The sequence below is a fragment of the Strongylocentrotus purpuratus genome, unplaced genomic scaffold, assembly GCF_000002235.5.
Source record: "Strongylocentrotus purpuratus isolate Spur 01 unplaced genomic scaffold, Spur_5.0 spur5_contig_845, whole genome shotgun sequence".
Taxonomy (NCBI): Eukaryota; Metazoa; Echinodermata; class Echinoidea; order Camarodonta; family Strongylocentrotidae; genus Strongylocentrotus; species Strongylocentrotus purpuratus.
Window position 1 is genome coordinate 1,584,565 of NW_022145552.1, and position 26,354 is coordinate 1,610,918.

Sequence of the window (26,354 nt, forward strand, 5' to 3'; positions counted from 1 at the left end):
CTTTAGATAAGCTTGATATACAAAATGATATATACTGTCTTGCATTGAAATTACTAGAGAGACATTCCTTGTGATGAGTTATTCATGTTTGTATTGAACAATGAGATGTTGAAAAAGGGTAACATACATTTTTGTCAAATTTGAATGTCTTTCAAAAAGTTTGTAACCTTAGAACAAACACTGATCACTGGAAAAGTACAATGTAATGATGAGGAACCAAACTTGAACACTGAGCGCCAAGGGGGAAAAAATGATAACCTTAACAAAGTAATCAGCATTATTAGAGTAGATCTACATTTTTAAAGAAAATTTGTATTTTTGTTTGTAATTGCAAGCTTTTTACCTCAAAAAATCTCAAAAAACATAAAAAACCAAGCACCCGCTAACTCCCACTTCCTTACAATGTGCAATTGTTGATGTCACAGGCATTTCGGAGAATATCGGGAGAAGAAAATGTTTTGTTGAGCAAGTCTCTCCTGTAAAGTTGTGGTGGAAGTAAAGCCTGCTCTGGGAATTTCTTACCTTGCACAAGGCATTTTCAATATATCATTGCATCAACCAGAAACCACAAAAAATATGGATAATTGAATTTCTCGTTCCCCAATATTTGTTGGGTTGAGGAATTGTATGGCCTGTGGTGTAATGTGAAGGTTGACTTGAAGTTTATGTTCCATTTTTTTTCAGCTTTGCCTCTGAAATGTGAACTCCCATGCCTTTTGTTGTTAAAACTCTTGATTCCTATTTCACTTTTAACTGCAAATCCAATTTAAGATAAAAAATATTGAAAGTTTGTAACACAATGGCTTAAATTGTTCTTAGTTCATTTGCCCTCTTTGCTTTTTCTCCAGATTTCCTCCCTCTTCTTTTTATTTATCTCTCTCCAACTCTCTCGTTTGTTACTCTTTCTCTCCTTCTATCTGTCTGATTCTTTCCCTTTCTGTTTCATCTCCTCTCTTAATACATGTGAGCCTGCCCTCTATTTCCTTCTAAATATACGTCTTTCTCTTTCTTACTCTTATTCTATTAAAACACCATCTCTATTCTACTTTTTTTCCAATCCACTTTTCTTTCAAAAGTTTCTTAGCATTATACTCATAATTCCGCTACAGATTAGAGTAATGAAATATTCCATTCTTTCCTTGAAATGGCATTTAATCATCATCTGTGATATTTCAGACTCCTGTCATCTTCAAATAATCCTTTCATGCATTGCTCTTTTTATGGAAACAGTTAATCCTTGATATTTGCCTTGTCCTCCTGGGATTATCTTCTCTTGTCAACAACTATTATTGCCTATAATGGTTACTGTATCTGATAGCCGGTAATCAAAACTCCGGAACGTACGAGGCAACCTACATACATAACCTACGTACAACAAGTGTCAGTCGCTCTCACTTGCTCTTTTCTAGATCCTCGATGCCATGCGATCCGCTACAAGGTTGGGAGACTGAATACACTTCTTGAAGTCCAGGTCTCGGGAGTCTACATTTGACTCCTCTCGTCTTCTTTCTTTCCTTGGCATTTCCTTCACCTTCCCACGCTGGCGTTAAGTCATCGCTTTCTGGTGACAGCAAGACGCTTTCTCTCACTGTAATCCTCAGGAGTACGGGCTTCAAGACTAAATTTATCCTCGTTTCTTTTCTGCATTAGAACGTGAATGGTGAGGAGAAGTTGGTCAAGACCGGGGAGAGCGAGACCATTCCCTGCGGCCTGGTCCTCAGGAGTATAGGCTACAAGAGCGTCCAGGTGGACGACTTCATCCCGTTTGACCACCAGAAAGGAGTCGTCAAGAACGAACTGGGCAGGGTCGAGGGAATACAAGGTAGGAATCGTGACAGGTTTTTAACCTGGTGTCCTGCATGTGTAAGAGAGATGCAGCGTGAGGTTTGCTGCAGAAAGCACACCCGTTGTGTCATACGTGGGATTTAAAATTCGGTGTTTGTCTTGTGGTCTCAAAATACCCCTTCCTTCTTTAAAAAGAAATCCACCATTACAAAATAAAAGCATTTTACTTGATATAAGGATAGATGGGGTTGAAAAAAATATAGCTGTGTGTATCAAAGTCCCCAAAATGTACATGTTTACCTGAATGTGTGTGTTATAAGATATAAAGTCAAGGCTCACTACGCCTCATTTTGCTGACATGAGTTTTTTTTACGGTGTATCGTGTGAATGAGACTAAAATGGTTTCATGTTAAAACGGTTAGTAAAAGGGGTATCAAATAATACTATTCAGCTTTTATTGACAAGTGATCTTCAAAAATGAATATCTATAGCAAAATTGTCAATTAAATAGAAGAGAAAGTCCTATAATATCATAGAGTTTTTTATCAAATTCAACAAAAAAATTGTTTTCATAAAATTTGTATGAACTTGTGTTTAAACATTTTTGATAAGCTTAAACTGTCAGATTCATGCATACTTTGCATAATGTCTGGTTCAACTTTTACCAAGTGAAGTGTGTCTACTTCCTAAAAACAACTGTTTGAGATAATGACTTGTCAGTCAGTCATATGGAAACAAAATTCCAGTCTCTTTTGAAGACCTACAAGCATGTCTTGGATTTTAAATCCACTTGCCACTTGCCACTTTCTATGACACCTTTACCTTTCTCGAGCTCAGAACAAACTGAGCCCAACTTCTAAAGTCCATTTTGACATCTCCATCTGCCACAGGTCTGTACTGCAGCGGATGGGTGAAGCGAGGCCCTAAGGGTGTGATCCTGTCATCATTGAATGACAGCATAGAGACAGCCAAGTGCATGCTGGACGACATCAACTCAGGGGCCATGGACACCACCAAACCTAACGGACAGGACAGGGTTCTCTCACTCCTTGCAGAAAGAGGTGAGGAAACTTTGGAAAGGTCTATGGGGTTATTTGTATGTAGGAAAGTCAGAGGTATTTCATCTTGCAGTTTATCTCCAACTTTAACCCTTGGCTAAACACTATTCCCAACCCTAACTCTGCTCGATCTTTAACCCAACTTAAAACCCAAACCGAGTTCCCAACTTCAATATTTGACTAAATACTATTGTGTGTGCTTGTTTGCTCATTATTTACACAGAAGTACAGAATTACAGATCATTGTAATCATTTGTTAGGAATGTGTATGGTTGTGTCCTTGGTTGTGCATCTGTCCAGTCCAGAATGAGAATGTTTGTTAGCCCTGTATGTTCATAGAGAGGAGAGGACAGGTTGTGTGATTATGTGTTTGTTTGTACATCTACATCACTTGATTAAGATAAACAAGTATGTACTAAGCGTTTGCTTTCTTGCTCAGTACATATTAACAATTTCATTTTCTATGCTTTATGTGAAGGTCTGCTCATTTGTCCTACATACGGAGATAAGTTGTTACTTATGTGTTGGCTTTTGCTTTTGTCAGGTTGGATTATGTGTCTAGGCAAGTGTTTGTAGATACATTTAGTTTAAATGATCCAATATAAGAGCTAAGAGTAAAAGAGATGTGATGTACAGTATAGAAAGTGTAATTAATTGCCCGTTTTCGGTCAATCAAATTTCTGCCAATATAATCAAAGTAATCAAAGTATGAGTGTCCCCTTTCATTAATTGGAAATTTCAGTTGATCAAAATTTGTCTAGAGTTGCAAATTTCATTTGCAAATTTCTTTTGCAACTCTAGACAAGGCGATACTCTAGACTAGGCGATATTCAAATGTTTATTAGAATAGAAAAAGAAGTAGGTTGGAGTTTTTCAAAAGGAGTGGGATAACAAGAGAGAGAGAGAGAGGGGGGGGGCTTGGTCAGGTAGTTTTTTATAACAGGGTTTGCATTCAAGTTTTTGTTCATTAAAATTTAGATTGATGTGTGCAATGTTAACTGGTCGTATGGAATATCAAAACCTAAATTTTCTAACAACCTCATTTTATCAACCTTATTTCTGCTGTAGATAAAGACCTCCCTACTCGCTTAATACTCAGTGACACATTTTTCTTTAAAGGTAAAGACCAGTTATGGTTATGCGATTGCATTGTGAAAGAAACGTTGTGGAATCGATCAGAAAAGGTTGATCATCTAGCATCTAGCATCTGCAAGGTTCTGGAATCATCAAAATGATAAGAAATTTGGCCCATTCTTCGTAAAGTTACAAGCACTATACACAGAAAGATGTATATGGGACTACCCTATATCTCTCACAGACCATGAGAGAAACAAATTTAACAAATATATGAATTAGTAGGCGGTTTCCCGGCAAATTTTTTATCATCATGTATTAGTCAAAACATATTCTTTCACATGATTGGTAATGAGAGCTTCCATTTCATTTTTTGAAATTGGGGCGTTTCCAATACTGATCTTTACCTTTAATAATTGCTCTTCAAAATCAGCAATTTTGTGTACACCCTGTCCTTTGTTTCTGTCTATCTTTGTCACTCTCTGCCCTTTTCTCTTTCTCTCAACCTTTTCTTCCCCCTTTGAGATCTACCCAAGATGTTAACATACTGCTTGGCCATAGACCAAAACCTCCAGCTTATAGATTCTCTGAAATGTTGCTCTTCAAAATCAATAACTGTCTGTACATCTTCTCCTTTTATTTTTTCCTTTGCTCCTCTCTGCCCACTCCCCCCCCCCCCCCCCCCCTGCTGCTCCCACTTTTGTTCTTTATCACCCTGGTTCTCTTGAAGAGCTTCCCAGTATGTTGCTCTTCAAATCATTAGCTATATATTACTCCTTGTAATATCTCCTTTTTTCGTCTCTTTACGCCTCCCCCTCTGCCCCCCCCTCTCTCTCTCTCTCTCTCTCTCTCTCTCTCTCTCTCTCTCTCTCTCTCTCTCTCTCTCTCTCTCGCCCCTCTCCTATTAATGATCTACTTTAGATGTTAACATACTGCATGACCGCAGATGAACCTCCAAGTAATTGATTTTCTGAACCGATATTGCTCATCAATATCAATTACTTGTTTAATCCTTCCTTTCATTTCTTTTTTTGTCTTCCTCTGACAACACCCCCCCCCCCCCCCTCCACCCCTCCCTCCCCTGGTCTCCTGTCTTTCTCTCTCTCTCTCTTTAAGATCTACCCCAGATGCTAACCTACTGCCTGACCATGGACCTATCTCTTGTTTATTAGAATTGCCAAAATGTCTTTCTGCAAAAGCAATTACTGCCTTTTCTCCACTTCCTTTCATGTCTTCCTTTGTTCCCACCCTTCTTTCACCCTGTATCGCCCATTTTCTCTTGGAGATCTATGTTAGATGTTAACCTCCTACATGGCCATATTTCACAGATTTCTTTTTAAATGTTGCTATTCAAAATCAAGTATTCTTTGTACATTCTCTCTCTCTCTCTCTCTCTCTCTCTCTCTCTCTCTCTCTCTCTCTTTCTCTCTCTCTCTCTCCCTATCTCTCCCTCTCTTTCTTGATGTCTGTCTACATTCACCTCTCCCCCATGATCTTTAGATTTATTCCCTCTAGCTTACCCTCTCTCTCTCTCTCTCTCTCTCTCTCTCTTTCTCTGTCTTATTTTCCCCCTCTCTCCCTCTTTCAAAAGCTTACATTCTACCAATATTTGTTTGTCTCACTTGCTTCCTGATAAGTGTCATGGAAAAATAACCTAAAAATAAAATTCAATGTTAAAAAAAAAATCACATGATTTATTCATTCTTTGTTTCCGCACATGATATCCCTCATGACTAATTTTTATGACCGAGCGGTATTTCTACTAATGTCAAGGCTTGCTATGGCACGTACATATTCCATTATGAAATGTAAACCATGTGGTTCGATACATTACTTCCAAGTGACAATGGGGATTTCTTTGAATGACGAAATGGGGAGAATAAAGAAGTCAATGCTCTTAAGCACCACTAATGGCCGTCTCATGCACATACGTTTGCCATTCATTCATCCCAGTAATGTGTGTACATGTCAGTGGCGGAAAAACAGGGCAAGGGGGGGATGTGCCCCCATCACAGGGGGAAAAGGGATTAATGTTAGAAACATGTACATGGAAAAAGAGAGAGAGGGAATGAAATGGGTAAAAGACGGAGGGAGAGGGAAGAGATGCTACTTGACCTCCTTCAACATCCTTTAATAAGTTGTCTCACTAATTCAGATGCTAGGAAATATTTGGACTGGTTATCCCCCCCCCCCCCCCCCCTCCCCTTGCCTCATTCTTTCTTTCAAAAAAGGGGAAATAAAAGAGGAAAAGAAAGAGTAAAGGCGAGGAAAGAAAAGGAATGTAAAAAGAAGATGCTGCAACTCCCTTCCACACTTTCCCTTTAGTAAATGGCCTTCGCATTTTACCCACAATCAAGACCGATTCCCCCCCCCCCCCCCATCATACCAGGGCTTCCTCCTTCCTCAATGTCTGCACCTTGCTATGCCACTGTTCATTTTACATGTGCTTAGTTTTAATTACACTTTACAATGCACCTGTAACATCATAATTGATTAGCGCCATCAATCAACATCATGGATAGAATTGTATTGAAGTTTCACTTTTTCCTTTACCAAAGTAGGCCATCATTGAAATGGCTCACAGTGTTGTTTGTAATGTGTGTAAATTGGAATTCCAAATTTAGATAAGTGGGGAATGCTTACATTGCCTAGGGGCATTTGTTTAAAGGCCGACCCCAGCCCCAGAATGATTTATTTTTATAAATGAAAGCAGAAAAGTCTGAGAAATAGAATTCTAAAATGAGAAAAGAAGGATGAAACTCTTCTGTCAAAGTGTCTTTCTTCATCTTCTTTTATTAATCTTCAAAGGTCTATGAACCTATCACAAAGATCTGTAGTTATTGTATTCAAGCGCTCTAAACACCGGGTTTTTACACCATGCTCTTTGCGAGAGGTGTAGCGTATTAACGTGCATAGGGTGTGACTCTCCCACACAGGGAGCCTCCAGTGAATGTTCTAGTCCTAAAAAAGGAGGGTTTTTTTCCCTGACCTTGAGCCTGCATGAAGAACAGAGAGAAGGAGCGCGCTATACACACAATGCGGCAACAATCATTCTTGCATTTTTTCTGCTCAGCGCGGGACTCGAACCCACGCATATGAAAAAGGTCATGAGAGCCAGACAACACTCAGTTCAGTTCAGTTCAGTTCATTTTTATTCAAAACCATACAAAGCATGATATAATCTGTTACATAAAAAAGAGACTGGTAATAGTACATCAATCAACATATTCTAACTTGATTACATCATAAACTGAACGGTTTTAGGACCCCTTTAGAAGCTAAGCTTGTGAGCGGGGCCCTATAACAAAATACATACATTTACAGTAAAAAAAAAAAGTATGATTATACAATGGATGAAAATACTAAGCTACAGAATATAGAACATACAAATACTCTCTGAAATACAAATACTCTGATTGTGCCCCACCGCCTCCGCTTTTTAAATCTTATTTTCTCTGATATTTTTGTGATTTTATGATGAGCAATTTGTTGTTACCTTGAAGTTTTTCTTTAAAGTGCCTCCCACCTTTCGCGTCCTTTTTATCATGTTGTGGTGACTTCATCTGAGAAAGGCCAGGTGTTTATAAACAGCTAACCTTTCAAAGATACCCTGATTGACAGACAGTTATTGTATTTCATGGTACTTGCTGATTGCCAAAACAGAAACTAGGCCAAGCATGAAGTTGCAAGTTATTGGGGTGGACATTAATCAAAATGATTTATATTTGACCAGTTCATATCATGCTTAACAGAGCAGAATGCCGAATTAAAGAAGATTTATAGTTTTTAGATGAGAGTCATCAATTAGCTGAAAATGTGTCATTCAGTGCTGTTGTTTCCTCGAAAGTCTGAAGCTTTTGTTGCACTTTGGTATTCCGTCTATAATATATTCTTTAATTTTGTTAGTAAATGAAAAGATAGAACCGATTTGATTTGATTTGATTTGATTTAATGAATAGAGAACAGATATACATGATATTATGGCAAAATAATTTCAGAAGGATTGTCCTACTCAGCTTTTTTACTGAGGGGTCCTAATAAACTAATTGATATACCGGTACTGCACTGCAATTTTGTTTCCTCCTAAAGGTGAAATTAATGATATACCCTTACAAGACCTGCCAACCAGTACGATTTAGTCGTATTTAGTACGATTTTTAGAAGCAAATACGACAGTACGATTTTCCTTCATAAAATACGATTTCCAAAAAACAAAAAACAAAAAAACAAAATGTTTTTTGTTTTTTTGTTTTTTTTTAAAATAATATTGTGTGTGTGCATCTGCCATTTTCAATGGCAAAATGTCCATTCTGTCCTGTAAAGTATCCTACAAGCATCTCACATCGGCAATTTGGGGATGTTCATTGGTTCATTGAACACACCAGTCATGACGAAATCATGCATATTCAACCAATGATCAATAAAAAAAAATTCTTCCTGTAGGTAGAAACTGTAAGAGGCTTTGATCCGCGTAACATTCCATGTTTATTTTCAAGAATACAACTTTTGTCAGTAAAATGCAACTTTTGGGACTAAAGAATACAGTTTTTGAACTCCAGAGGTTGGCAGGTCTGCCTTACCTACATGTATCTCAATTCGCCCTGTTTTTTTTACTTCTGTTATAACTTTGAACAGTAGATTTTAAGTTAAAGGCTTAATGAACGTATTGGCCAAATATTGTCTGGCAATTATGATATGTTGAATAGGATCACACACTACATCCTTCCTTATATATGTTCCTTCCTTCCAGTAACCTTAAAGCTAATCTTGAGCTCTGGTATGGGGGAATCGTGTTTTGAGAGAAAATTGCTGCAATTTATTCTGGATTGTTTATCCTGCAGTGAAATAAAAACTAACACACAAAAACTTACTGGGCATCATCTTTTATAAAAGCCACAACTCCCATTTACACATAGTGACCTGTATTAGGCACATGGTGTCAGGCCTACTTCTCATTCTATTCTTATTACTCAGCCACTATACATTTTCTACCAAAATGTTTGGCACAGGTCATTTATTTGTAATCATCTTCAGTGTAAGTTTTGTTGGATTCTGTGAGAATTTATTTGCTATTTTTACCAGAACTCAAGTTTATCTTAAAGACAACTCATGATGTTATTTAATGTACCACATCTACCTGTGCCTCCTTGCAAGCAGATTACAGTGCAAATCCTCTGTTGACAGAGATCTCGGGCGATGTCAAGATCAAGCTTTGACCTCCCCTCTTTATCGATCCAGGAAAAAGCTCTCCTTAAGCGGCCATATTTTCTGGACTATTTTTGTTCAAGTTTAACATCCTTGAATCCCTCACCGATTTGTCATCAGGAGCGTCTTTCTATGATTTTTTTCCCCCTTCATCTGTTTTCTATCTCACTTTGATGGACAAGGTTCATCAATGGGTCTGTTAATCAATAGTGAAGTCACTAGTTGACATACATTCGGACAAGTTCATGGTATCTTGGAAGAGAAGTTTTGATGCATCCTCGGTTGGTATTCAAGTGGAAAATAGGGTCATTTTAATGATGTGCTTTTAACAGCCCACACATGAAACTTAAGTGTTCTAACTACTTTATTGTTCTTGTTCACCCAAAGTATCCATAGTCTTTGCAAAGGTTGGATGTTTGTCACGTGTTTTTTCATCTACATGTAAGTGATAGAACAAGAAAATCACTATTTTAAAAAAGGATTGGAAGATAACTACATAATTTCCAAACAATTTTGTGCTAAACAATAGCATGGCGATCAAACCAGCTCGAAATGCTGAATTTGCCCTGCTCCAGCCTGTTGCCTGAATGATTTTATGGTGAACCTCATGCACAGGCTCTCTTGTTTGGAACTGGTAACCTGGACAATGAGCGAATATACAGACGTTAGCACAGCACTTTGGTTCTCTATTTCAGACATTGACTTTGAGTTGAAAAGGGACATACCTTTACCCCCATCGTTCAACACTTTGCAACTGTATGAAGCACTGAGTATAGGCATGCAGGAAAGTGTGACAAAGTGAAGGAAGAATGTGTATTCTTGTATAGTGCATATATTCATGTATTATATGTAACATCTCCATGCGCTTCCAAAGGACTGTGTATATCATCACCGTGGCTTTAGCTCTTACTCTTAAAAGGTAATCACTTAATACACCTGGGTTGAGTGTGGGAATTTTGAAAAATTCTTGCCAAATGACGTTAGTGCTGCCACAGGGATTTGAACCTCGTACCTTATGGTCACAATCTAAAGACTTATCTACTATACCCCAACACCTCTACACACGATATATTAGTAGGATGTTGTACAATTTTGTTGCACTGATGTTTTATATCCTTCTTGTCCAGTTCAGAAGCACTTTACAGGCTTTAAAAGTCCTGAATCTGTATCTTTTATTGCCAACTGGTTTTATGTGAATGAATATTTAGGGATGCCCTCTTAATGGCCTCTTTTATATACAGGGATAAAAGAAAAAAAAATAAGAATGGAAGAGAAAAAAAATTGAATTCCTGATTGCCAATTATTTAAATGGAACTGAAAGGGTGGTGCTAAAAAGAGGCCATTTGATTCCCATTTGAAAGGAGCAATAGAGAATAGGGAATATTTTTTCCCAGTGCATCAAAAAAAAGATATCCATCGCGAGGAAATTCGAACCAAGAAAAAGCCTGCGATAAATCATGGCACCATTATGGAATTGGTACATGGCACATTGGTGCGGAAGTACATTATGTTGTAAGCATTCTCATTTTTGCGATCAATCTTTTAGGAGGAGTTCTCCCCCTGTTTTACTTTATGGCAATGTGCATGGGTAAGGATACATTAATGACACATTTCAAACCCTCATTGTAAATAGAGCGAGGGAGGGAGGGAGGGAGAGAGAACATTGCAAGCTGCTGTTAAGAAAAAAGAGATTGAGCCCAATGTGCACCAAAATTTAGAAGAGGATAAGATTTAAGAGAAGAGAAACAATGATTGGACAGGGGGGTAATCAAGTGGAGGACATGTGGAAATAAAGAGGAGTGATAAGAGAGAGAGAGAGAGAGAGAGAGAGAGAGAGAGGTGGAGAGAGAATGAAACAGAGAGTCACATACAGAGAGAAACAGACAGAGAGAGAAAGAGAGGGACAATACAAGGTGTAATGAGACATACAGATATAGAGACAGACAGAGAGAAAGGAAGAAAGAGAGAGAGAGAGAGAGAGAGAGAGAGAGAGAGAGAAAATGTGTAATGAGACATACAGATACAGAGATATAGAGACAGACAGACAGATAGATAAATAGATAGACACAGAGAGAAAGAAAGAAAGAGAGAGAGGAAGAGAGAGAAAAGGTGTAATGAGACATACAGATATAGAGACAGACAGAGAGAAAGGAAGAAAGAGAGAGAGAGAGAGAGAGAGAGAGAAAATGTGTAATGAGACATACAGATACAGAGATATAGAGACAGACAGACAGATAGATAAATAGATAGACACAGAGAGAAAGAAAGAGAGAGAGCAAGAAAGAGAGAGAGAGGAAGAAGCAATTCTACTATAAGATACCAGTGAAACAAAAAAAGTATAAAAATGAATTGAATTGTGGTTGGCTTGATGAAGCTGATGTTAATTTATTGTGCACTTGACTATGCACAATTTAAAAAAAACATCACTGCTTATGATTGTTTCCCAAATCGTATACTTTCCAAAGAACCTTGCTTGAAGATTTCCAAGGAGTGTATACAGAAGAATTAATAAGTACTTATTTTATATTGTATGAAGTTGTATAAATAGCTATTCCGCCCTTTATTTATTTTCTATGTTACCTTCCATGTAAATTTTATTTTGGCAGGGATGATTAACGAGTCATAAAATTACAACTTTCCAATAAAACTTAACGATTGCTTAATGATTGCCAATGAGATGGCATTTATTTGAAGAATTAATCAGTACCGAGTTGACAATAAATCTTTAATATTGAGATAAATGTCTCTTGATTTATTCTACATGTCGCTTTCCGTATTAATTCCACCAAGTACCCTGATGAATTATCACAAGTTTTTTTGCAAAGTTTCTGGTAAGAAATGTTTAAAGATTTGTAGTTAGCATTTATTTTTGTGAAGAATTTATCAACACTGGCCTTACAAATACTTCTTATGGGACCAAATTGTCTTTTTTTTTAATTCTGCATGTTATTTTCACATGAAATTTACAATGTCACTGTTATTTTTTACAGATTTATAACTTAAATGACATTATAGAGCGTAATGAGCTTCATATATCTGTACCTTCTTGCACACACATGTAGATAGTTTTTATTGTGCACATCTAATTTTTTACAATCATTAACACAGAAAATAATCTACAGCAAAACAGTTTTTCAGTTGTATGACACTTGTTCCTGCGTCAATTACTATGCGTCGATTTCCTACACTCACTGACCCCTTAACTTCAACCCTGGGCCTAGTATTATACTTAATCCTAACCCTAACCCTAACCCTAAACCTAACCCTAAACCTGAAGCGAACTTAAAACCCTATTGCAACCCTAACCCTAATTGTTTACATTTGATGAAATGAAACTTTGAGCAAAATGGAACAAGGAACAAAATGTGAGACACCAGTTTTTCGGCATCATGAGTAAACGAGCCTTTAGAAAAGCTTGTTTATTATGGCAATAAAGATTACCAATGATTGTACTTCATTTGAAGTGTTTATCAGTACTGTGTTTATATCTTATGGAGATTAATGACTTGATTTATTCTTAATGTCGCTTTCTACAAGCAATTCACAGATTCAATGCTGATTAATGAATCACAGAATTACAGCTTACTATCAGAAAGTTTGCTTTACGATTTCCTATGACTTTTAACATTTATCTGAAGTCGTGATGTACTTCTAGCTAGCCTTAATTGCACCTGAAATGCCTATATCCAGTATTGGAGTTTGATTGCAGTAACAAGAAAAACAGAAGAATAATTAATCAGTATTGAGTTTACAATAAATCTTATCGAGATAAATGTCTCTTGATTTATCATCGACACTGCTTTTAATAGAGGCCTGAAGTTAACAAGTCACAGTTAATGACTGCAGTTTGAAAAATTGCAGCATTTAAAAGATTTACACGACTAAAAAATTGCCAGTGGGTTATAAATTAATCCGTACTAAAGCCCTGTACACATGATCCAAATTTGAACATTCAAACATGTAAAGTCCCAATGACCGAGGATCTGAACTGTCATATGATTAATTAAATCTAAAGTTCAAGGGATTTCATGCTGCTTTGGAGGGGAAAAAACATAATGTCCAGAATCGTAGTGACGTCAGACCAGTAGTGCAGTCAGAGCAGTAGTGCGGTCAGAGCAGTAGTGCGGTTGTCTATGATTTGAAGCTGATTCTGCTTTTGTTCTTACTAAAAAAAGTTAAATAAACACACTGAAATTATGGGTGTTAAAGGGAGTGTAGCTTGGCAAATGTTGGTTAATGCCATCTACGTCTTTTTTTTAGACTTGATTAATGGTAGTTAGTGACATAATCTCTACAGGGTCAGTGCGCGCTAGCGTTCGCAAAGTAGACAGAAGTTCTCCTCACGCTTTGGTTTCGGGTATGTTGCATGCACGTGATTGCTGCGGTCGCATCGTTCGTAGTCGTATTATACCCAATTGGCCCCGAGTCGGGCCACGGAAAAAACACGTAGTCTCGTCATGTTACACTCCCTTTAATATTCTTATCATTGTTTAGAAGAGGGTAGTGATTGTTTAGATTTCCATATCAAATTTAGCGGCCCTTTCAATGAAAATTGGATCGAAGTGGGATCGTGTAGTGTGCACCACTCTTTAGTTAAATTGCACCACTCTTTAGTTATATCGTACAGAGATGAATGGCTCTTGCTTTATTTTGACTGTCACTTTCCATACACATACACTGCAGTTAAACATGTTTCCATGTTGTTAATGTATACCTTTCTATAAGAACCTCTTCTTAAAGATTTATACCTATTGTATACACTTTTTGAACAATTAATCACTACTGAGTTTACAACGCATCATACAGAAATAAATGTCCCTTTGATTTGTGTTGTATTCTACTTTCTGCATAGAAATCGCCCTGTGACTACTAATGATTTTCCTAAAGATTACTAATTATATACATTTTTGTGAATAATTAATCACTACTGAGTTTACAACACATCATACAGATATAAATGTCTCTTTGATTTATGCTGTATGCTACCTTATGCATAAAACTTGCCCAATGACTGCTAATGAATGAGTCGTGACATCATTTACAATATCATACAGCTCTTTCCAAAAAAATGTTCTCAAAGATTATCAATGAATAAACATTCAGGAGAAGAATTGATACATAGTATTTACAAATATTTATTATGTTCCATAAATCAGTCCCAGATTTAGGTAAACCATTCCACCATCACTCCTTAAACGGAACTAGGAGCCCCGGCCAAAAAGCAATTTACTCCAGTCGAGTAATCATACCTCGACCATATCAGCTACCAAAAAAATAGGCCAAGATTTACAGCCCCTTGAATTTCTTTCTATTCATCGCTTTCCATTCTTTCCCCTGCCACCGTCTCATTAATTTGGCTTTAGAGTGTGTTTGACTTTTCCAAGCATCTCATAAAGGGCCGGTGTGACAAATTTGAAGTGCCGTCATAAAGTATTCAGTAGGTTCCATGTTTGCTATAACTCCCCGTTTTCCTTCATGTGCTCTCTTACAACGGTAAAGTGCTGATCAAACACAGGCCAGGAAATTGTCACCGATCTAGCAGTAGTGGCACTTGCCTGGATCCATATTTCTTGTGGTTTGTTTTATGGCTTTCTCCCATGTTTCCCCCGTCATCTTTTGTTATGTTTCTCAAAATGGCGCGACAAATGCTGCAGGCAATGATGATTTTTAAAACATGTCTGTTTACCAAGTTTCAGAGCATGCATGTAATCGTTAAATGTCCAGATTCAAAGCAAAAGTCAAACCATAGTTCTGGTGTTTCCTCAGACTAAAATTAGATCCTAGGTATGGTTGAAGAAGGGAAAAGTAGAAAGGTATTAAAACAGCAAGATAGCAATTACAAAATAAAAAACATCTAAAGTGAACACATTTGCTAACTCAGAGCTTAGAAAGATTAATTCAGACATTCAATTTCAATTCAATTTCAAATTTATTCATGTTTCCAACAAAACATTACAAATCAATTATAAGCATTTAAAACAAATGTAAGAAATACATGTTGGAAACAGAGGGGTCCACTAAAAAGCAATGCTTGTACAAGTTAGTTTGTTGTATAATAGTTGTATCTTATTACACATATTATTTCACAGAAAGAAATTCATACACTCTATATTTGTTTTCCGTCAAAACTTTATCTTCCCCAACAGTATCATGTACATACTGAAAGTGAGCATTCGCTGCATCATTAGAAATTCATAATTCAATTTCAGTTGGATTAAGAACCCAGTTAGCCTATTTACATTTTAAATTTTAGTTTGTCTGATGAAAAACCTTAAGGAAACTGATGTTAGGCATAAAAATAACTCTTTAAAGGGAATGATTTGTACTAGTGAATTAGAGCTTTACAGTTTGACATATGAAAGCATGGTAATACATGATTATTTCTTTTTTACTAAACAAACACTGATTTAGATATATTTAGGAGTTGTTGAGATTCTTTACCAAATGATACTGCTTTCAAACTGGCTTCTATCGGAGTCACACCGATGAAAATACTGATTGAATTTTCCTTATGTAAATAAAGGTGAAACCGCAGTTTTCCCCCTGTCGTTTTCTAACTGCCGATGAAATTCTCTCGCTGTGGCGAGCCCATGCCGGAAGTGAAGAATTATTGTGTAATTATTAAGCCTGCGCTCCATCTAGCTAGCATGCAGCATGTTCAACCATAAATCAACAAACCAAGCTGCTTACAAAAAAGCGCGCGTACACTGCGACCTTTGACCATTTTAATCGCTGTTTTAATCGCCTTTTTCTCCCGAACGCTTTCTAACTGTCCGTTTCATCGGTGTCACACCGATAGAATGAGAATTTCTCCTGCTCTTGAGTAGGAGAATTTTTTAATCGCCTATTTCTCTGCTTTTCATCGGCTATTTAATCGCCTTTTTCTCCTCTGTTGCTTTCATACTGGCCGTTTCATCGGATGAGTCCGGATGCATCTGATGAAAATCAGTGCAGTTAGAAAAGGGTATGAGAGCACCACAGGACCTATGTACAAACTGCAAAGATTTAATTCTGCATGACTGATGGAAAATAAATTTCCAAAGAGAATTGAGAACAAGATAAATAAAATCTATTGCCTTATTCCAACCATTATCTACATGTAGTTTGCCAGTTTGTTGTGTGAGTAACAGTATCTGTAATATGAGAATATAATTTATTTTTTAAACTGATGCTTCAAAGCACTTTTGCTGCTGTAAAAAAACTTATTCAAATCCTTCTAAAACAGTGTCCAAATTATGATGGTGTTATCTGTCCCTCTTCTTTGTTTCCTTCTATTTTGTTTCTTTACATGTTTGAGAGTTTTAAATGTTTAAGTAGATTTCTAAGGGAGTATCTTTCCTAAACCCTACATGTTCATCTAATGTAGGGCATATAGCAATCGTTAGAAGTCAGACTTTAATGAGTCAAGGGTAAGTAGATACTGTCAAAATTATTAATGTAGTTGAGTCATTCTATCAAAGAGTACTTTTTTTAGTGTTAAGGGTACTCTCAAGTTCTGTTACTCCGGCATTATGAAAAATGAGATTCTCAAATACTGGTAGTGTAATGTAATTTTAACTGGAATTCTCATTTCTGTTTTGCCACTAGTTAACAAAACCACTCATGCATGTATTTCAAATAATCAATCTTTGAAATAGGTTTACAGTCATAGTACATTTACGATCAATCATTGTATGAAGTTGCATGGTATCAACATTCACTGTTTATGGGCATGTTTTGTTTTTTCTAGATAAAGACTAAATTTTCACAGTTTATTTTTTTTTAGATACAATAAATTGATAAATTGAGTTGGATGACCTATGACATTGAAAGGGCTAAACATTACAACTAAATAATAGGTATTTCATAACTGAGTATTAAAGCCCCACCGTACTGCTTGTAGCTACTTGCTCCTTCTATATATAGAAACAATGCCTAATAGTTGACCATTGGTCCCCCATGATCCTCTTTTTCTTATGTTAATCGAGACCTGAGTTGATGAGATAGCCACCTGTCATGACCACACTGGGTGGTCTAATCCCTCCTGTTTAAACTAGTAAAGACGGGCTTTAAAAGGCAGCCTTGCCAACATCACTACCACTGTTGTAAATGTATTTTCAATTGCGCCATCTTTTGTTGAAGGTGTTCACACAGCAATATCTGGTTCCTGTACCCAAGCATCATCAGCTTACGTCATCAGTTGGTGATGCATTGTGGGAAATGACTGTGGACACATTGGGACATTGTGAGCAACAGTCATTTCCCACATATGCATGAATCTGAAGCAGTGTCAGTAGAATACTCTACCTTTAAATAAGGGAAAAAAATAATATTCAAATTCACTGACTGTGCATGTCAATAAAATGTTGGCTCAAAAGTAATGATGTTTTCATGACTTTCAGTATTACGATTTTCAACCCCGTTCTTTATTAAAGGTAAAGGCCAGTTATGGTCATGCGATTGCATTGTGAAAGAAACGTTGTGGAATCGATCAGAAAAGGTTGATCATCTAGCATCTAGCATCTGCAAGGTTCTGGAATCATCAAAATGATAAGAAATTTGGCCCATTCTTCGTAAAGTTACAAGCACTATACACAGAAAGATGTATATGGGACTACCCTATATCTCTCACAGACCATGAGAGAAACAAATTTACCAAATATATGAATTAGTAGGCGGTTTCCCGGCAAATTTTTTATCATCATGTATTAGTCAAAACATATTCTTTCACATGATTGGTAATGAGAGCTTCCATTTCATTTTTTGAAATTGGGGCGTTTCCAATACTGGTCTTTACCTTTAAGTTTGTATATAGTTTGCTGGTCCAAGCAACCCATTTACTGTATATACAAATATAGGTTATGTATACAATGTATAAGAAACTATCTATGAACATTTGACCCGTTTCTTTTATTCAAACATGCATTGACAGAACTAAAGCCTACTATCAGTTTTAATGCTTCAAATGTTTTTCCCTCAAGCAAAGCTTTAGATTTATGTGTTATAGGTGAAAATGTCACCTTTTGCCTTTAAATGTCGAGTGTTCAACGTTGACACTTCAACTTAACATCACTCTTGCTTGCTTTTCCAAGTATCTTGTGCTCCCGTTACAGAGATCACATTTCTCAAGAAATATCAAAAGAAAGACATTCGAAACCCACTCAAGGCACAGTCGCAAGTCATGAATATCCATCAATATTGTTTTGTTCTGCTTTGTATAGTGCAGAAGGTGGGGGGAAGAACTTAAGGACGTTCATTCAATCACTTGTTGGCACATCCATTGTTCAAACTTAAAATACCTTGTGCTATATGTGAAGATGATAGTTGAACTGTCATTACAATTGCTCCTCTCCTTTTAACTGATGAGTGTCACTATAATATGGATTTCAGATTTCTCCTCCCCCCCCCCCTGACATTTGACATCCAAATAAAAATGTACTGTACGGTAGATTAAAAAGGGAGTACAAATTTTCAAGTTTTATTTATTTTTTTACATTAGCAGTGGCACATTTTTTATTTCAAAATTTCAACTTCAGCCCTCAATTTGTTAATATTGAATGAAGGCTGTCTGTCTTGTGTTGCTGGGATATGCTCTAGAGGAAAATGTGTAAAAGAAATGGTTATTGTGCAATGTATACAGCCCGTGCTACAACATAATGTATACATAAGTACTTGGCTTGTATCTGTAGCTTGTAGGCCTGGCTTCATCAGCCAGAGTTGGCCGAATAACCCGCTATTTCTGATCCAGTAAATTAGCCAGACCACGAAATAGCGGGCTATTTGGCAGGTGAAGATACAGATAGTGGGCTCTTTGCTCAGGATGCCTTCCCAAGATATCTTTGGCTAGTTTGCAAAAAAGCCCTCTATCTGTGGTCTGTCTTAACCCGCCCAAAGACTCACACTATGCGGGAACATTGAGAACAATTCTCGAGCTCAAGTTTCGAGCTGATGAAGACGCATTTTGTAACTTCGGGCTCATTTCCCGGATCACAAAATAGCGGGCTGTTTAGCCAACTTGGCTGATGACGACAGACCTATTGTCAGAAAAACATTAAATGGATGTCTGAACAAATAAGGTTAATCAATGTTGAACACAATCTGGTCCTGAAAGAGCATTATTATGAGTTCCATGAAGAATTCTTTTAAATCAAGCCAGAGGATGGATGAGAATGAAGGACTATGAGAGAAATCAGTTTTTAATTCAGAGGGAACTATTATTCATCATCTTGAGAATCCTCTTCATTGATCAAGCCATATCACATAACGAGAAAAAGCCATTTTTATTTTCCCTCCCTCCCTCTCTCTCTCTCCATTCAAAGCGTTTCTTCATCAAACATTTTTGATTTGTTTGATGCGTTGCCCGGGGCGACAACAGGTTATCAAATTATCCAATGCACAGTACATGGGGGACAAAATAGTGATAATTTGAAATCATTCTCCTTCCCGCCTCTCCATGTTCCCTCTCCCGATTGAGTAGAAGTCTGTTAGGTGTTTCCTCCAACTCATTTGGGTGGTGTTTGTAGAATGTTTTTTGCATCAGGGAGGCTCATGAGGTAATTCTCTTGTCGAAGTCATCTCTGCCTCTAGTAATGTTGGCCTAATTTGAAAATAATTCTTTCTTCTCCACCTCGAAGGTGGGAGCCGGGCCCGTCTCTTGGTCCTGGGAGGGCTCCGCAATTACGCTCGAATTTGTTCCAACGGTGACTCCTTGAATTTGTTAGGGGTAATCACCGGGGGATGGAATTATTGGGAAGCTGGCAAATCACATTGTGCATTAGGAGCTCCGAAATTGAATCAAAAGTTTTTGAAGGGATTGGGGCTGTCTGAAGTGTATGGAATGGAATCTGTGGAGTATATGGTGTCTTCAAAAAGGTTTATAGAGGAAAGCATGAATAAGTTAGCGTCGTAGTATTCAATAAAATTCACATGATCCAATAAGCTGTGCTAACGAGAGGATGTGCAGATGAAAATAGACCATCTTAAGGGTGAAATTATAAGCTAAAGTTGTGTCTTTGTCTTGTGAGTGGTTTTAGTTGCTTAGTTTATTTTTAATGTAGCCATAATTTAGAGTTTGGAGGTTGGGGAAAACACAAGTTAATAATTTAGTATCATAAGATTAGCGCAGCATTCACCCATTGGTATTGAAATGATTGATAAGCACCCTCAGACCAGAGCTATGTGTGCTTTGGCTATCTAATATTTGCAATTACCATCTAGATAGAACATCATTTTAATAAATTGAAATGATTGGACTGTTGCAATTAATTTGAGCATCAAGAGGACAGTGCATATCTATCAATGCTGAAATTAATTTGGATCCTGGATGCTAGGGTATCAGAAATGAACAATAAAATAATGATTGCACTATTTTATTCATGGCACATATTGACTAGCAATTAATTGAAAAAAGCTGCACTTTATTGCCTATGAATAGTCCTTCACAGGAACAGCAACAATGGACTGTTTTAGCCCGGGATTTTGCTCGGAAATGGCCATTTAAGGCAACAAAAGGACCTTCATTATTGCTTGGGGGTATACCAATTGGAAATTAAATTGACTTATAGCAAAATGAGGTTGTATATTATTGGGAAGCATTTTCCTATCAGGGAAGGTGATCATGAGATAAAACATGTTTCTTGTTTCAGCCATAGTGCATGTCACTCTATTCAGGGTGTATTCTATAAGTTAGGTTACATTTATAGATAAGATAATTTTAATGAACAATCAGTATAAAGGGGATCCATTTTGTAGACTTAAAGAGGGTATAAATGATTTGATGAAGGAAAAACAATTTCTCTTATCTATTTGTATTGGATGCTAAATGTTGTTTCTGGTATTATAGATGTGCAACAATCCAGTATGAGTAGTGGCATCCTGAATGTACAACACATTTTAAAAACATTTTGATATGAAAAGGGCCCATTTTAAAGGATTTATAAAAATTCAAAATTTTGTATTTTAACATTTCAAAGGGGTTTAACAGAGAGAGAGAGCAAGAGAGAGAGAGAGAGAGAGAGAGGGGGAGAGAGAGAGATGAAGGCCATAGAAGGGTTGTAGAATAAAAAGTTCTTTTCAAAGTTTATGAAAAGTCCAAAATATGCTTGAATCAATGAGCAAAATACAATGTCAAACTGCGGTACAGTAGGTAATATGGTTGTTATTTCTTGGCTTTTGTTTTCATTTATGTGGAGAGCCAAGCAAAGCACTGGAATATATGCGTTTTGCTTGAAGCCTTTGCTAATTCTATACAGGCAGGTCAATGAAACGGATGTACATACTGCTGTATTCCTGTTTGTTGATGTTTCTGCCAACAGTTTCTTGTATTACATCATTTGTTGAGAGACAGAGGGGCATAACTCCTGTCACTTTTGCAGAGAATTAACGTCCTTCTGGATCTTAACAGAAACAATAAATTCTCCAATTGTGTGTAATACTGGTAGTATCATTCTGAACCTATCTTACATTTACATAAAGTTATATTAAAACAACAAATTATTTCCTCTTTTTCGTAAAATGTTTGTGACAATATGATTTATTCTTGAAAGAAAAAGATTATATCTTCTTTCAAGTATCATAGAGATTGGTCAATAACTTTCTGAGATAATATAACCTTTATCTATCAAGAAAAAAACATATATTGTTACAGTCATTTCAAGAAAAGAGGTATACAAAAGACATTTTCCGAACTTTTATGGGCAACAGAAAGTGTACATGTAACATACAAGTTGTTGCTGTTTTGAATATGGGCAACGCCAGGCGAGACTTTTGTGTTTTCTCCACTATTGAAGTATGCATGACATTTGAAAATTGGTCAATATATATTCTTCTCAGGTTTCTTTGATAAGTATAAAAGATATTTAGGCTCTCCTTTCCACCTTTGGAAAGTACATTCAGTAGTTAACCTCTGATACATTAAGTGCACCATGCATTGAAAACATTTCCCCTTCCCTTGCCCCTTCCCTCCTAAAGAGAAATGCATGTATCATAAATATTTAATTCTACTAAAAAAACACCTTGCTAATGTTCTTATATTATGAGATTGGAGTTTCGTCACTATTTTTCAAATTGTTAGCTACTGTTTTATCCATTATTAATAGTATTATTTCTCTATGTCTCTTCCCCTCTCCCCTCTCTCTCTCTCTCTCTCTCTCTCTCTCTCATTCCCTCTGTTCTCTTATGTTCATTGAATCTCTTATCTCTTTCTATTTCTCTCAACTTTTATTTTTCTATCTTTCTATCTCTCAAATCTTTGTTTCAAATCTCTTTGGTACCCTTTCTTGTTTCTCTTTTGTAATGTTATGTTTCATTTTGTTTCATCCTGAACTGCTGTAAGCTTTATATGGCATTATTTTTATATGTGCATTGTGTTCTCAGTCGCATCGTGAGACGTATGCTAGACGATACTTGGCATTTGCCTTGCTGTGCATGCAATCACAATTTATATGAACTAAAGTGGTTTTTGTGAATTATTTTAAGAAAATGATTTATGGATTTGTTTCACTAGATACTTCACAAAAAAAAAGAGAGGGCAGACAAGAGGGCAGAAGAAGATTTCTAATAAACCTTGCAAGATTCAATTGGGTAGACATATCACATGCTTTTTGACTTGACACAACATGCCACTCCTAAAGTGATGACATCAATATTCAATGAAAAGCTCCATGAATCTATCAATTGGTAATGCAGATTACACTGCGATGATCTAGGTTATCTGACAGGCTCTTTATTTCCTCCATGAAATCTCTTCCCGCTGTTTCCCTTGGCGTCTAGCGAGCCAGCCGAAAAGCCAGCGGGAGAATCGTAACACTCCTCTATTTTGCATAATCTTTCTTTCATCTTGACTCCCAGGGGTAACGCCCATCACTTTCTCTGATTGGACCAAGATCGATGCGGAGGAGAGAGCGAGGGGGGAGCTGGTCGGGAAGCCTCGTGAGAAGATGACCAGGATCGAAGAAATGATGGATCATGCACTCGCAGAGAAGGAGAACGACGGACAGGAGGAGCGATAACCGTCACGCAACAAGATGCTATCTCCACCTCGGTCATCCATCTTTAAAGGACAATGAGAAATGGAGGGAAAGGTCGGCAAGAAATGAGTCTGAGCACTGGTTTAACATTTGCTCAATTATTGCATCCCTGATGGTGCATATTCTGCTAAAAGTCCAGGTTTCCGGATTCTTGGAAATCTGGGAAACTTTCCCTGTGTATGGATGGCCGTCTACCTCGAGTTTGAGAGCTTAAAGGAGCTCTTCAATTAATAGATAGAGGGTGTTATGGTTGCTTTATCAGCAATATTTCAGCTCCTAGTCCCTTAAGCTCTTTTCCATTACCCCCCCCCCCTCCTCCCCCACCCCCTCCCCTTGCTTTATCTGCGGAGAGCGAGAAGGGCTTTAACTTATGTCCTTTAACACAGAGTTAATTCCCTTTTAGACCTTAAAGGTAATACAAAGTTTTGGTATGGGATGATGAATTTGGTTCAAATGAACATATTGGAAGCATATGCGATCCTACAATATGCAGTGATCATTGTCGAGGTCGAAATCGACTCTAAATTTATGAAATTGTAAATAATAAACACTTTATGTTGTATAGCTCCCTCTCAAGGTCAAGATATTAATTAAGCTATAAAACGATGTATCTTGACTAAAATCGACCGATTAGCTATTCCCGTTCGGAAATTATATAGCACAACTACATATTCCGAGATTTTCATGGTCGCAGCTACCATTGTACGGCCGTAGGAGCTATTTGAAATTTATCAAAATTTACCGGGAGCACCGGTAAATCTTTATATTCGATTTTTCTCAAAAGCAGAAGTGTTTTAGGGGCTAAAATTTCTAGTGATTTGAATACATCCACAGGGGCATCCAAATATATCAAAATTGTAAAGAATCATTATCCACCCATTTTTCCAAATTTACCAAAACTTTGTAATACCTTTAACAGCCTACAGTGTATTCATTGTTTTTAGATAAAAATGTAAGATCTTAACATAAAATAGATGATATACTCTTACCAACTTATTTTCACCTTATTATCTTTTCCAATCATTGTTTACATGATAATCATATATATCAATGAACCATTTTGCCAGCAAGTTTAAAGTTTGGGAACATGGCATTGTTGTGAGAAGTATATAGTTCTTTTGTTTTTTCATTTGTGATTTCCCAATCCGTCCATGTGTAAGGATTTCATTATAATGTTATTGATAAAGATCCTGCAAACGGTATTTATTCTGATTTGACTTGGCATTAATTTATTAATTTTGATAGGCATTTGGGGGTCTATTGGGTCTGCTGCAGTTAATCAAACAATACAGGTTCAAATACTACCCATTGCATGGTTCTCCTTTGGCAAAGCCCTATTCTGCATGCATTCCAAAGATAAAAATAGAAACATGGTAGGATGAAATGAAATGTCCAATCCCACAGCGTGGAAGAGAAGACGCTGAATGGTGACAATGGTGGTGATGGAGGATGAGTTGTAGGTTAATTACAAAGTTTGTTGCCGTTATAATAAACCGACAAACTATCCCTAAATTAATATATATGGCGGCTTCGTCAGTTCATACTAACACAGACAAATTACTTGCACGCTTGCTTTAGTACTGTGTAGTAGAGAATAGAAGCCAGTGACCTTGAAATTGGAAATTGAAATGGGATCAAGGGATTAGTCAATTAGATTAGGCCAAAATAAAACTAAAACTGCAACTGAAAGCAGTAGACATTGGCAAAGTGGGATGCTGCCTTCATTACTCTAAAATGAACCAAGTTTGATGATGAAAAGAACTCTTGCAATGCAATTTTCCGTCGATAGATCAGTCTGACATGGAAGTAGAATGTAGCTTTAATAGAGAAGCCCCTTCCTCAAATGCATTTACGAGTAATTTCTTTAGTTTTAATTCTTGAAACAAATTGTACCCAGAGAGTGGAGATGGTGCACACACTGCATAGATGCATATACACTTGATACGAATCCAGCGACTGTAATGATAGTTTATGCGCCTTCAGTGCATTATGATTTGCATCATTTATATAATTTGATATAAGGTATGGAAGGTCAGTGATTTGAAATCCAACGACTGGAATGATAGAGTCTGGGCGCCTTTCAGTGCATTATGGTTTGTGTCATTTACCTAATTTGATTTGAGGTTTGGAAGGTCAGTTTCAGTATGGGCTTCAATCCCCTGTTGCCACCGAAATTGGTGAACAGGCTATTTCTATTTTTAATCAGACCTTGAAATGGCAAATTGAAATGGGATCAAGGGATTAGTCAATTAGATTATATCAATTGAAAGACTAATCCATTTTTGCAAGTAGAAAAGAGAAATTGGAATCGTCCTAGGTAGAAGTGTATTAATGGTGATGTTGTATTCGCAAACTCCCCTGACACCAAGTACACTTTATCTGGCTTGACACAAGGTCCAGAGTGAATGCATTTCTCGTTATGAGTTCTGGATGAGTTCTGGCCCCATATTCTATAAACTTCTCAAGCATAATATTTAGAAAGTTCATATTATTGTCAAAATTTGTGTACTGAAATAATCATTCTCTAAGAATTTTGTCCATAATCTACATGAAATTCCTTCAGTTTTTTCAGTTTTGGCATTAGACAAGTTTCTAGAACTTCTTGTATTTCTGCACAAAAAGATAAGTACGAATTTTACCTCATGTCTATTCAAAGCATGCAATAAAGGATTCTAAAATAGCTTGCTTGGCTGCGTTGTTTGATATGTCTTGTTGCGTCCAACTTCAGGGTCATTCATTTTTAGAAATATGCCAGCAATAGTACTGTATATGTTTTTCATGTCCGCCTTATATCTCATTTATACAAAGCTAAATAAATTTCAAAAAATGTTTTGTTGCTTAATAAGATATTTTTAAACTATTGGAGGTAATTGATGCAATAATTTGAATTATTCAATATAATATATTTCACATTCTTGGAATGTGTAATGCATAATAATAGACTATTAGATACAAAGCTACACAAAAAGACAGATAATCTAGATTGCCTGTTCTTACAGTCCTTACAGATTTTGATAAGAAGAATTCCAATATTAAATTGATAGAAAATAACTTTATCATTGTAGTGAGACCGCACTTGTAATTATCTTTCTTCTCAATTTTGTTCTTCTGTCAAACATGTGTGTGTTATTGACATGTACGTTAAGTATACATGTAGTATACATTGTTAGATGGAAGCAAGTGCTTAGTTTATATATTATAAACATTATCACTTTTTATATTTCAT

General features: G+C 36.7%; 1 protein-coding gene across 3 annotated transcripts in view; it reads left to right on the forward strand.

Moving 5' to 3' along the window:
- The window catches only part of LOC115926669 (NADPH:adrenodoxin oxidoreductase, mitochondrial-like), a 55,214-nt gene extending 31,789 nt beyond the window's left edge, over positions 1-23,425 (forward strand). For all 3 annotated transcript variants that reach the window (XM_030991697.1, XM_030991702.1, XM_030991707.1), the window contains exons 9-11: positions 1,651-1,822; positions 2,676-2,846; positions 22,950-23,425. In XM_030991697.1, coding sequence (XP_030847557.1) covers positions 1,651-1,822; positions 2,676-2,846; positions 22,950-23,110 — 504 coding nt within the window. In that variant the 3' untranslated portion in view covers positions 23,111-23,425. The remainder of the gene's footprint in view (positions 1-1,650; positions 1,823-2,675; positions 2,847-22,949) is intronic.
- Positions 23,426-26,354: the final 2,929 nt, after the last annotated feature.